We start from the raw sequence: 12,949 nt of genomic DNA, 5'->3' as shown, positions 1-12,949 counted from the left end.
CATTTACCCTTCTCCATAGACTTCTGCATGTCAGTGGATATGGAGACTGATCTCTTTGATTGAAAATAAGGAGGAAAGCAGCTTAATGAGTGGTGAAGAAAACAAAGCTGCTTAAGGCAAAGGCCCGACTAAGTGAGCCACAGCCAAAAAACACTCAGCTGAGGAAAACTCTGTGCATGTTATGTGAAAATCGATGCAGAAAAAAGGCAATTTCACTGAAGGCCCATAGAGATTTTCTCAGCAGACTATCTTCCCCAGTATTTTTGAAATTGCAGCTTTTCCGCTGCAGAATTTTGTCTGCAATATGTGTATGGGACCATAATCACATCAAATTTGCAGGTAAAAAACATTTTCGCCACGGCTAAAATACTGCCTTTTTGCAAAGTGGGGCTCCAGCCTAAAGGGAAAGTTTTGCCAGACTGTTTAAACATTTTTTTTTATTAAATATATTTTAATAATTTTTGAGCCATGGGCCATAACACAATGGCCTGCAGTAGACCTTGTCAGTTTTTATGGGAGAGTTTTCTAGGCATGCGACCTTTGCGGAGGGGTAAGAGGGATAAGCTGTGAAGTCACCTAATGTGACTGGTGAATTCCGTGACTGGTGATGATAAGTGAAGTGGATGCTGTAAAGAATTTTTCTAAATTGTGTCAATAACTTAGCTGCCAGAGTCAGAACTGCAGGATTTTTAGGATTTTTTTTTAAAATCTAGATAATAACATGATCCTTATTTAAAAACCTACCCAAAACTATATTTAACATAAAACTTGATTTAAAAAAAATAGGCAATCTTCTGGTGTCCCTTTTATTACATACTAGCATTTGCCCCCAACTTCGTCTGTGGGTTGGTGCTGGCGCTGAGCCGCTTATATTTAGCCAATTGCTGTTGTGGATGATCCGCCTGCTCCCGCGTCTCGGCTCTGCTATATCGCAGCATATGCGATGCATACTCAGTTGTATGTACATCTCTGCATATGGAGAGCGTACTCAGCTGTGCAACAGCGCGGCTTAAGCTCTGCTACATGTGGCCATTTGGATTATAGGGGTGTTCTTATGTTAGTGTGTGAGCAGCTTCTGTGTTACAAAGGGCTGAACGTATGTTGCTGATATGTGCCAAAGTTCTCCCCCCTCCCCATATCAGAGGCAGAATAACACATTCCCCATCGTACTCACTGAAACACTATACCCGATATACTCCTCTTGCCCACACACAGCCTGCATGTTCTGTAGTCTCCTGATCTTCCATGAGACTCCATTTTCTTCAGCTTTCACACTGTCCAGCTTCATCCTATATAGCTCCGCCCACAAATTAGTGTGTAGCTCCGCCCACTGCCTAGCATGAACCTATCTTAGAGTGGCTCAAGGGCCTGTGATGACCTTTAAGTGAACCTAAATTCCTTCACTGCGGTCATGTAGGGACGTCATTTACTGGGAAAGTAGCCTATGTTTTAATTGGGGTTCCTATCTATGTATGTGGCAAATTTCATGCAAATCCGTTCAGCCGTTTTTGCGTGATTGAGGAACAAACATCCAAACACACAATATTAGTAGGAAGTAGGATAGGATAGGATTAGTAGGATAGGTTTAGTAGGATAGGTTTAGTAGGATAGGATTATTTTGCACACACACATATATATATATATACTCTCTCTCTCTCTCTCTCTCTCTCTCTCTCTCTCTCTCTCTCTCTCTCTCTCTCTATATATATATATTTATACACACTCGAGTATATATGGTAATTGCAGGTAGGATTTCCCTTTTGTGAACAGCTATAAAATAAATAATAGTAATACTCATCTGATATTACATGGCCGATGGAAATGCCTTCTATCAAGCAGAAATGTGATTTTATATTATTAATGCTTTCCCAGACATATAGTAAGTGACCTCCAGTGATGACAAGGTAGAACTATAAAGAGACTCACTGAGGAGGTCAGAGATTAGAAGAATAGCAAATTGTAGCAAATGAGATGGTGTTGCAGATTGTAAGGTTACTAGAGTAACTCTATGTAAAACATTCAGCAGAGCCATGTCATTTTTATCATGTACAACATGGCTTACCTAAAACACTATATGCTTTATCCTCAATGGGCCCGTTATGTATGAGCCATATAAAGGAATGTGCCAAAGAGAATGAAGCAGTCAGGCCTTTCTTCTGCACAGCCGGAGAGTAACAAATCTTCAGCAATTCTCCTGTGTATTTAGCAGTCAACTTCTCAGGCAAGAATAGTGATTGTTAGGACAACCCTACGAGAAAGTACCTTGCCATACCCTGTGACATTAGGCACCTTGTACTAGTACTCACTGATCAAATCTGGTGTGTGCCTTTGGGTAAGTTCACATGGGTTTTTCGACAGAATTCAATGGAAGCCACTCGCTTCTTGTTTCCACTACCTAGTAGAGGAAAAGAGAAGCGACATGACCATACTTGCCGTGGATTCCGCGGCTGAATCAGCTGCCGCGTCCGCAGCGCGACACTCCCCTCCCGCCCAGGCCCATTCATTTAGGCCTAATCTGGAGCGGCCTAATCTGGAGCGGAATGCCGTGACTGGATGCTGGTGCATCAGTTTTTTGGACCGGATTCTGGGTTGGCCTCCACATCAAAATCCAATCCAAAAATCCCCATGTGAACTTACCTCTAGGTAGCACAAAATAAGCTGCAGAAAAGCTAGTTAAATTAATTTTTTCCTAGTTTTATATTGATTTAACTTTTTTCATATTGGTCTTCCTAACCACCCATTATGCAAAATTAAAAAAAAAAAAAAAAAAAAAAACCCAGAAAACTAAAAGATAGGTATTATACAGGGCAAGACAGCATTTACAAAAATTGTAGGTGTTCACAATTCCTAGTACAGCATTAAAGGGATCCTATCATTTAGAAGGTATTTTTTTCTCCCTAACACGTAGGAATAGCCTTAAGAAAGGCTATTCGTCTCCTACCTTTAGATGTCTTCTCCGGGCCACCGTTCAGTAGAAATACCGGTATTTACCGATATGCAAATGAGTTGTTTCACAGCATTGGGGTGGGCTCCAGCGCTCAAAGAGCACTGGGGTTGTCCCCAATGCTGCCAGAGAACTCTCTCCAGCGCCACCTGCATCTTCATCAGGAAAATCCTCTTCTTGTGTCTTCTTCCAGCATAGGTGGTGAAACTTGTAGGCCTCGGGCCTGGGCAGAGGCGACTGCACATGCCCACGGCCACAAGAACAATCGCCGCTTACACAGTAAGTAAGTGGCCATTTTCTTGTGGCCTGTTAGAAGACATCTAAAGGTATGAGACAAATAGCCTTTCTTAAGCCTTTCCGACGTGTTAGAGAGAAAAAATTCCTTCTAAATAATAGGAGCCCTTAAAGGCTAAAGCCCCAAATTGTGAAAACAAAGTGTCTTTGCCATTGCAGAAACACTGCAGAAGAAAACGCAGTATTTTACATTACCTGCAATGTGAATGAGATTCTGGTTAATGCCATTCACATGCTGCAGAAAAATCGCAGCACGTCAATTATACCTAAGGAAACGCTGGCATTTTCCCTATAGGTATAATAAGGAAAGAAAAGCAGCAGAGAAATTGCAAAATCGCTGCAGAAAAACGTTGTCGACAAAAACACTATACGCTTCCACTGCTTGTCTGCAAGCTCTTTCTTTTGCAGGCTGGTCTATGCAGCCTGCAAAAGAAATTATGATTTTTTGCAATGCATTAGCATTGTAATGCATTACATTAGTAATCAGACCCCCTGGGGTTCAACACCCCTAGGGGGTCTAATAAATGCAAAAAAAAAACAAATTAAAAAAAGTTAAAAAAAAAAAAAATATATATATAAAAAGTATTAAAAATTCAAGTCACCCCCCTTTCCCTAGAACACATATAAAAGTAGTTATAAACAGTGAAACACATACATGTTAGGTATCCCCGTGTCTGAAATCGCCCGCTCTACAAATCTATAAAGATATTTTTCCTGTTCGGTAAGCACCGTAGCGGGAAAAATAGTCAAAAGTGCCAAACTGCCGTTTTTGTCACTGTTTTGATTCTGATAAAAATTTGAATAAAAAGTGATCAAAGCAATAACATTTCCCGAAAATGGTAGAACTAAAAAGTACACCCGGCCCCGCAAAAAAAGACGCCCAATGCATCCCCGCACACTGAAGTATAAAAAAAGTTACAGCTGTCGGAATGTGGCGACTTTTAGAAAAAAATTTTTTTAACAGTTTTGGATTTTTTTTTTAAGGGGTCAAAATGTAAATAAAACCATATAAATTTGGTATCCTGGAACCGTACCGAAACACAGAATACAGGGGACATGTCATTTTGGCTGCACAGTGAACGCCGTAAAACCAAAGCCCGTAAGAAAGTCGCAGAAATGCATTTTTTCTTCAAATCCACCCCATTCTGAATTTTTTTCCTGCTTCCCAGTACATTATATAAAATAATTAATGGTGGCATCATGAAGAAAAATTTGTCCCGCAAAAAATTAAGACCTCATATGGCTCTGGGAGCGGAGAAATACAAAAGTTATGGGGTTTAGGAGGAGGGGATTCAAAAACGAAAAACGAAAATCAAAAAATGCCATCGGCGGGAAAGGGTTAAATGGGGTTTACTGAAACTTTACTATTGATGAGGATAAGTCACCAATAGCACTAATGAGGACAGGGCATCAATAGCAGATCAGTTAGGGTGTAACACCCAGGACCCCTGCTGATCAACTGATGGCACTACCTACTGAATGTACTGACCAGAGGCACAGCACCATACACTTTGTAGTGGCTGTGAAGTGAACTGTATATGGCACTGTACTTCAGGTCTGAACCTGTGTAGCTGCGACTACTTTGTGCGAGACCCTGTAATCAGAAAATCAATGGGAGTACAACAACCTAGTGTGTAGTTTGAGAACAACTTAAAAGGCACCACATATACACTTTTGGGCTTATAATACTAAGTCTACATGGCAAGAATAAAACATAATATTTCATAAGATCTCATAATGTAGATCTGTCATTGCACTTGACATTTCCTCTTACCAGTCGTTGGTAAGTAAGAGGAAATGTCTTCAAATGAACTTCAAATGTGTACTGTATGCATTCTGCTGTCATACGATTTAGTTATATGATGCAAGTTGTTATATTCTGGATTGTTGAATTATTACAACTTTATAGAAATGGGGAAAAAAAGATGTCCTATACCTTTTGTAAATAGATGACCTTATACCTATATATCCTTTCTAAACAAATGTGAGGCATATACTGTACATTTAGCATTATAAAATGCAATCATAAAAAATGATATAAAGCAAGCTCAAAATTTATAACACTTACCACCACCAAGAGTGTAAAAACCCAGGAGGTTCTCCTAATGTGATATTTTTCTCCCATCGTATCTATGAAAAAAATAACTATGTTAATCAATCAATCAAAAAATTGCCAATTTATTTCCAATTGTTTAACAGAATGCATAGTAGAAATTGAAACACAGTAGAGGAGGTAACATAATGAGTAATGTGGAGAGCCAACCTCCAGTGCTGGTTCTATCGTCATGGCTGTCCTGTGAAACACGGGAGTCTGGAGGTGGGAGAGCACTTTGTTGTCGGTGCACAGTTTATCCCAAAGCAGGGAGCCTTTGCTAGTTTGGGAAGACAGGCCAAGGAGAGAACAAGCACAACAGTCCAGACAAGAGCAGTTGGAAAACTCAGCTTAGAGAACTGCACAAGAGCACCTCGGTTCCCACTATAAAGATACACAACATACCCTATACAAGAGAGTAGGAGACTCCTTTTGTACCAGCCAGGCAGCTGAAGACAGATTGTAAGCAGTCACTACATTACTTGTTCTCAGAATTTCATAATATTTCAAAGTTATTAAATTTTTCCAAAGTTAGGCCCAGTTCACATCTGCATTTGGGGACCCCCCCCCCGAATGGAAACCTATACACGTTAAAAAGGAACCTAGGAAATCCACAGACCCCATAGTCTATAATGGGGTCCATGTGGTTTCTGCACGAAATACGTGTAGAGAAAAGTTCTGCAAGCTGCACTTTTCTCTTTGCATGTTTCATGCTGAAACCACATGGATCCCATTATAGTCTATGGGGTCTGCGAATTAATGCTTATAGGTTTCCGTTTGGGGGGTCCTCAAGTGGACTTCCCAAACGGAGACTCGAATGCAGATGTGAATAGGCCCTTAGAGTAAAGAACCCTGAAACTCCAACCCAGTTGTGTTTTTTGTGTCCATTGTGTCCAAATCTGTTGTAGTTTATTCTTGTTGTAGTAGGTAGTTACAGTGGTCAACACAACAATTTTACACTACAGGGAATAGAATGATGTGGTGTGTTAAAGATGGGAAAAAAAACAAAAAAAAAAAAACAGGTTGTGGCCCAACAATGCAGAAAAGCTGCTTTTTTGTTGCAAATTTTGTTGTGGTTTTTTGAGCCAAACCTAGGAGTGGCTACAAAATGAACAGGAAACATATAGGATACTTCTCCGTCCTGCTCCTACTCCTGGCATTGGCACAGCCCCTCCCCCCCATACAAACAAAAAAACACAGCAAAAAAGAAGCTTTCCCGAACTGTGGGGCCTCAGCCTTAAAATGAAATTGGTTGTCCTAGTTAGGCAACTTCTTGTCCAAATGTCTACTAGTGCATATGAATCTCACAGAGGGAAGCCTAAATTGGTGCCAACTGATTGTATAAAGGGGTGCCATGCTGTATGACCCTACTAGTTAACAATACCACAACTCTCTTCAGTTGTAATCAGTTTTATGTATACAGAATTTAAATACAGTGAAAACAATCTACACAGTTTATAATTAATGGAAATGTTTGTATGAAAAACTGAAATCACATTACATAAAAAAGACAAACAAACAAACAAACATCATTGTGATTTTTATCTGCAATGTCTAATAGCATGATTAAAGTCGGAGAAGATATGGACCGAAATTAAGGGTATGAAACATTCAACAGCAAACGATGGGGGATTGAAACACAGTCTCCAAATCAATATTATATTTCCATCAGAATTTTGCTGTATGTTTTCTGCATTGTGGCAACTCTCAGCACATCTTGATAAATTTTGTTCAAAGAGTTTGAGATAAAATGATTCCAAATTGCTGTGAAAATGGGCTTGGCTTAGCAGGAAAAGGGGCATGGTTCCAAACGTGACATTGTGCACTAACATGATGGACTGGATCATTCACTAACAGGGAAACCGGTACAGGATTCCCCATTGGTGAGCTTGTGCAAATGTACATACAACTGAAAACTGTCAGTGTAAGCCGTGGTCTGCGGCCTACACTGACTGCAGGGTGTGACCTCTGCCCCAACGCAGAAGTGATGACGTAACTCATCGCCCCTGCAGTCTGAAGGAGGAGGATGCGCGGCGGCTCTTCATGGATAAGTATAAGTGAGTGTGGGTGTATATGTGTGCATGTATTTATGTAGGTGTGTGTATATATATATATATATATATATATATATATATATATATATATATATATATATATTAATACTGTGTGTGTGGGGAGGTGTACTATGGAGCATATAATACTGGGGGGGGGGGGGCTGCTGTGGAGCATATTATGTTAAATTTGTTTAAACTATATTTCCGCCCTCCAATGGTTTGAGGGACAGTGAACTGGGCCAGTTTGAAAAATTTGAGGACCCCTAGACTAGATCAAACTAAGTAAAATAATAGATGGCATAAACCTGGACTAGACAGTCTAATGACAACCCAGATTCATCATTCACTGTGATGAATCTGATGGATTTTCAGACTACCTGTCCAAGTTTACACTGTCTAAAAATAAGACAGATTTAGCAAATCTTTCCCAAAATGCATTAGAACATTATATAAATCTTCAATATACAGCTATAAAGGTATTCTTGCATATACCCAGAAAACAAAGTAAACATTTGTTTTATTACAAGTTTATATTGCTATCTATTCACAGAATTCAGTCAAGTAAAAGAGTCAAGTAAATCTGTAAGGAAGTTGTGCAAGTTTGCTCCTTTCTTCATCTTTTTTCTTTGTACTAGTATTACAAGGATAATGGAGTCTTTATGTTAGCTAAAAGCAGGTAATAAGGAAAGTAATGCAGTTGTCCTATGGCTGCTGATCTGTACAGGTCCCTGCTGCGAGTACAAGTGTTATGAGCAGGTAATGTTAGCTTGGAATGGCAGCACTCTGCTGGGTTTCACACCTATTACTTCCCTCATACAAAGTGGGAATTAGACCCTTCTGCCACATACGGCACTTAAATATTACAGGTAGAGCAGAGTGCTTCGCATCACAACAGAGTAAGTGTGTCATGGCGTTAAAATAATATCTTCTATTTATATTCCAGCCTTAACAGCTAGTTTTTTTTTTCCTTTTTTAAACTTTAAACTGGAGCAGCTACCATTATAGAGAAAACTGTATACCCACCTCGCAATGTATCCAACCATAGAGCAGCCTAGGAAACATAGGAAATCTCATTTTGATATCTTATTACTTTAGGTTATCCAAGATAGAAGACTGAGTTCCCACAACCTTTGGATTGAACATTTGGGGCAAAAACTGGGAAATTCTCCCAATATCTATACTTAGATTCCTTCCTTTCTTCTTCATTATATGCTCAACTGGACTCAAGTCTGGAGACCATTTAACAAAAACAACAAATTAAGCTGAGACCCCATGTTGCAGAAAAGCTGCATATTTTTATTGCAGTTTTTTTTTTTTTTTTTTTAGCCAAAGCCACAAATAGGCTTCAATAGCAATGGGAAATATATAGGAAGTTCTTATACTTCTACCCTTTGGCTCAATTCATTCCTGGCTTTGGCTCAGAAAACTGCAGTAAAATCTGCAGCTTTTTTGTGATGTTGGCCCTGGCCTTAGTCCTCCACTTTGGTCTTTGCACCAGCATCTCCTGATATAGCTCTTGTAAAAAGTCCAGCCATAACTCGCCAATGACAACTAGCCAATATGACAGTTCCTTGGATGGAGTCCTTCTCTCTACCATGGGCATTATAATTTGCATTAGATGCAATGTGTTCTTAGAAGAGCATTTCCAGGACATTGGACATGTTCTTAGACATACATTGGTTCTAGCACATGGCCAAAGTGATTTTAATTTTTAACTGTAAATCTTCTAATTCCTAATGTTTTTTTTTTTCTCTCTAAAGATGTTTATGGCAGTTCTACGTACCATATATGTATAATGGGATTCCATCCCATTACTAAGAGCATCTAGTCATATTCTCAGAAAAGCGGAATGCTTTACATTGAAATGAATTAGAAGTGCACATATAACAATAGTGTACTTTCTTGGGGGTCACACTCATGTACTGTAAATCTGTAGTTTAATTACATAATGAACACCGAGGCATATATAAACATATATAAACACAAAAACATACAGATGACTTAGATATGATCATATTTCATACAATGAAGTAATCTAGGGCACTGTTCTTGAGCGTGTTAAAAACATAATCGCTCACTCACGGTTAAGCTGGTTGCACATGACGTGTGCTAACTGGCTGCCGTTAATGAACCTGTGCATCATCCGCGCAGCACACGTGCTCCAGCCATGCTTCCAAGGCCCCTTTCATTTAATGAATAGGAGCCACAAAAGCAGGGCCTCAAAATCAGACAGGAATAGGACCTGTCCATATTTTACGGTGTAGAATGTTGGTCCGCACACATGTCTATGTGATGCTTGGTCATGTGTACGGGCCCATGGAAATGAATGGGTCAGTGTGTTATCTGGGAAAAATCCAGATAGCAAACTGACCTTTAACAAGGTGCAAGGGGGCTTAGACATACTGTTGCTTTAATAGAGATGTAAATGAGAAAAAGGCATCCTACTTTTCATACCTGCAAATGTGAACTCATACATACAAGTATGCATGCACTTACCTAGATCCATATACACAAATAGCCCTTTCAGCCATCAGTCCAAGCACAGCAATAATGACTGACAGCTGCCATGGAGCAGCTTGCCACTGATTGGTGTCATGTCAAGGTTTGGAACATGCAAGCTGACATGTGGGCACAGATTCTTTTTGCCCAGCTTTAAAAATGCCAGTAAACTCCAGAGAATCCCTGGTTGTGATGCATCATTACATTTTACCATCTTTGATATATTTCTTGTCTATCATATCTTTATCACATATCAAAAATTACTCTCAGGAGGTAAAAGCTGTTTTTACTATGGACCATGAAAGTGATCTCTTTCCTATTGTAAAAATCATTGTATTCTTTTCTTTGTCACTGAGCACCTTGCACTGCTACTGGTATGTTTGGGGACATCTGAGAAGAATGACTGGTGTGTGTGGCTCATTGTAAAGAAGACAGACTGATAAGTGCCACCAGCAATTCTAATCTCCCTACATCAGTACAATGGTCTCCAGACAGTATTATATGCTCCACAGTAGCCCATACAAAGTATTATATGCTCCAGAGTGGCCCCTACACAGTAGTATATGCTCCACAGTGGGCCCTTGCACAGTATTATATGCTCCACATTGGTCTCCACACAGTAGTATATGCTCCACAGTGGGGGGCCCCCACACAGTATTATACTCTTCACAGTGGGCTGCAACACAGTATTATACACTCCACAGTGGAACCCTACACAGTAGTATACCCTCCACAGTGGGCCCTCAAAGTATTATACGCTCCACAGTGGGACCCCAGATAGTATTATATGCTCCACTTTGGGCCCTCACACAGTATTATATATACGCCATAGTAGGCCTCCACACAGTATTATATGCTCCACAGTGGGCCCCAGACTGTATTATATGCTCCACCTTGGGTCCCCCACACCGTATTATATGCTATTTACTTTACCTCCCATGAAGAGCAGCCGGGCATCCTCATTCTTCTGACTGTAGGCATTGATGAATGACGTCATTGGGCCTGATCAGGGAAGAGGTCACACTCTGCTGTCAATGAAAGCCGCAGTCCCGTGGCCAACCAGATTCCCGTTAGTGAACGATCAGGCCGAGGGGCACATGTGCCAACAGAGAGGGCTTGGAGTGCTCCCTCTGGCATGTGTGCCTTAGGTTCGCCAACACAGCCCTAGGGGGTTTGAACCCCAGAAGATCTGATCACTAATGCAATGCATTACAGTGCTAATGTATTGCAATGCATTGCAAAATATCAGCATTTATGTGGCAGGATGCATAAAGCCAACCTGCCATACAAAATGAATGGCAGACAAGTCTGTGCCAGAAAATAAACTGTGCACTAGCTGGATGTTACTCTATAAATAATGTTAATTGTTTTGGGCCATGCACCTCCCACTCTTTTTCATGACAATATGTTGCTATTGGCAGCAAAGAAAAATGCTAAAAAGGTACAATGCTGGCATGTGCAAAAAATTGCACCTGGTTTCACACCAGTTGGAGTTTAAAAAATGCACCTTGAGGGAGGATGTCCAATAATAACAGCGGTGCGACTGCAGAAAATAATACCAGAGCTCGTGAATTACTGGATGTGTGCTGGAAAACTCAGGGAAGGTTTGTTTGCAATTTATAAGATTAGAGCTATAGAGACAATATACACTCACCGGCCACTTTATTAGGTACACCTGTCCAACTGCTCGTTAACACTTAATTTCTAATCAGCCAATCACATGGCGGCAACTCAGTGCATTTAGGCATGTAGACATGGTCAAGACAATCTCCTGCAGTTCAAACCGAGCATCAGTATGGGGAAGAAAGGTGATTTGAGTGCCTTTGAACGTGGCATGGTTGTTGGTGCCAGAAGGGCTGGTCTGAGTATTTGAGAAACTGCTGATCTACTGGGATTTTCACGCACAACCATCTCTAGGGTTTACAGAGAATGGTCCGAAAAAGAAAAAACATCCAGTGAGCGGCAGTTCTGTGGGCGGAAATGCGTTGTTGATGCCAGAGGTCAGAGGAGAATGGCCAGACTGGTTCGAGCTGATAGAAAGGCAACAGTGACTCAAATAGCCACCCGTTACAACCAAGGTAGCCAGAAGAGCATCTCTGAATGCACAGTACGTCGAACTTTGAGGCAGATGGGCTACAGCAGCAGAAGACCACACCGGGTGCCACTCCTTTCAGCTAAGAACAGGAAACTGAGGCTACAATTTGCACAAGCTCATCGAAATTGGACAATTGAAGATTGGAAAAACGTTGCCTGGTCTGATGAGTCTCGATTTCTGCTGCGACATTCGGATGGTAGGGTCAGAATTTGGCGTCAACAACATGAAAGCATGGATCCATCCTGCCTTGTATCAACGGTTCAGGCTGGTGGTGGTGGTGTCATGGTGTGGGGAATATTTTCTTGGCACTCTTTGGGCCCCTTGGTACCAATTGAGCATCGTTGCAACGCCAAAGCCTACCTGAGTATTGTTGCTGACCATGTCCATCCCTTTATGACCACAATGTACCCAACATCTGATGGCTACTTTCAGCAGGATAATGCGCCATGTCATAAAGCTGGAATCATCTCAGACTGGTTTTTTGAACATGACAATGAGTTCACTGTACTCCAATGGCCTCCACAGTCACCAGATCTCAATCCAATAGAGCATCTTTGGGATGTGGTGGAACGGGAGATTCGCATCATGGATGTGCAGCCGACAAATCTGCGGCAACTGTGTGATGCCATCATGTCAATATGGACCAAAATCTCTGAGGAATGCTTCCAGCACCTTGTTGAATCTATGCCACGAAGAATTGAGGCAGTTCTGAAGGCAAAAGGGGGTCCAACCCGTTACTAGCATGGTGTACCTAATAAAGTGGCCGGTGATTGTACATAGCCCACCAGATTATTTAGTCTGTGCTTTATACAGTAGCTTCACTCTTTATTATGAGTTATTACCTTGATTATTAGAGCACCATTGACACAGTAGGATAGAGGGCCCTGCTTACAAGTTCTTACAATCTATAGCGGCGTTCACACTACCGCCACTGTCTGCCCTGGAGTTTCCGTTGTAAACCCCGGGGAGAC

The 12,949-nt window shown here is 41.0% G+C and overlaps 1 protein-coding gene across 2 annotated transcripts in view; it reads right to left on the bottom strand.

The window, feature by feature from the left end:
• SSBP4 (single stranded DNA binding protein 4) overlaps nucleotides 1-12,949 on the bottom strand; it is a 584,851-nt gene that overhangs the window by 490,161 nt on the left and 81,741 nt on the right. For both annotated transcript variants that reach the window (XR_012717245.1, XM_075282260.1), the window contains exon 3: nucleotides 5,307-5,368. Coding sequence is in view for 1 of the 2 variants with exons in the window: in XM_075282260.1 (XP_075138361.1) it covers nucleotides 5,307-5,368 (62 nt within the window). In the remaining variant the exon portion in view is untranslated. The remainder of the gene's footprint in view (nucleotides 1-5,306; nucleotides 5,369-12,949) is intronic.

This window comes from Leptodactylus fuscus, chromosome 1, assembly GCF_031893055.1.
Source record: "Leptodactylus fuscus isolate aLepFus1 chromosome 1, aLepFus1.hap2, whole genome shotgun sequence".
NCBI lineage: Eukaryota > Metazoa > Chordata > Amphibia > Anura > Leptodactylidae > Leptodactylus > Leptodactylus fuscus.
Note: the sequence above shows the minus strand (reverse complement) of the source record. Positions and strands in the feature narration are given on the sequence as shown.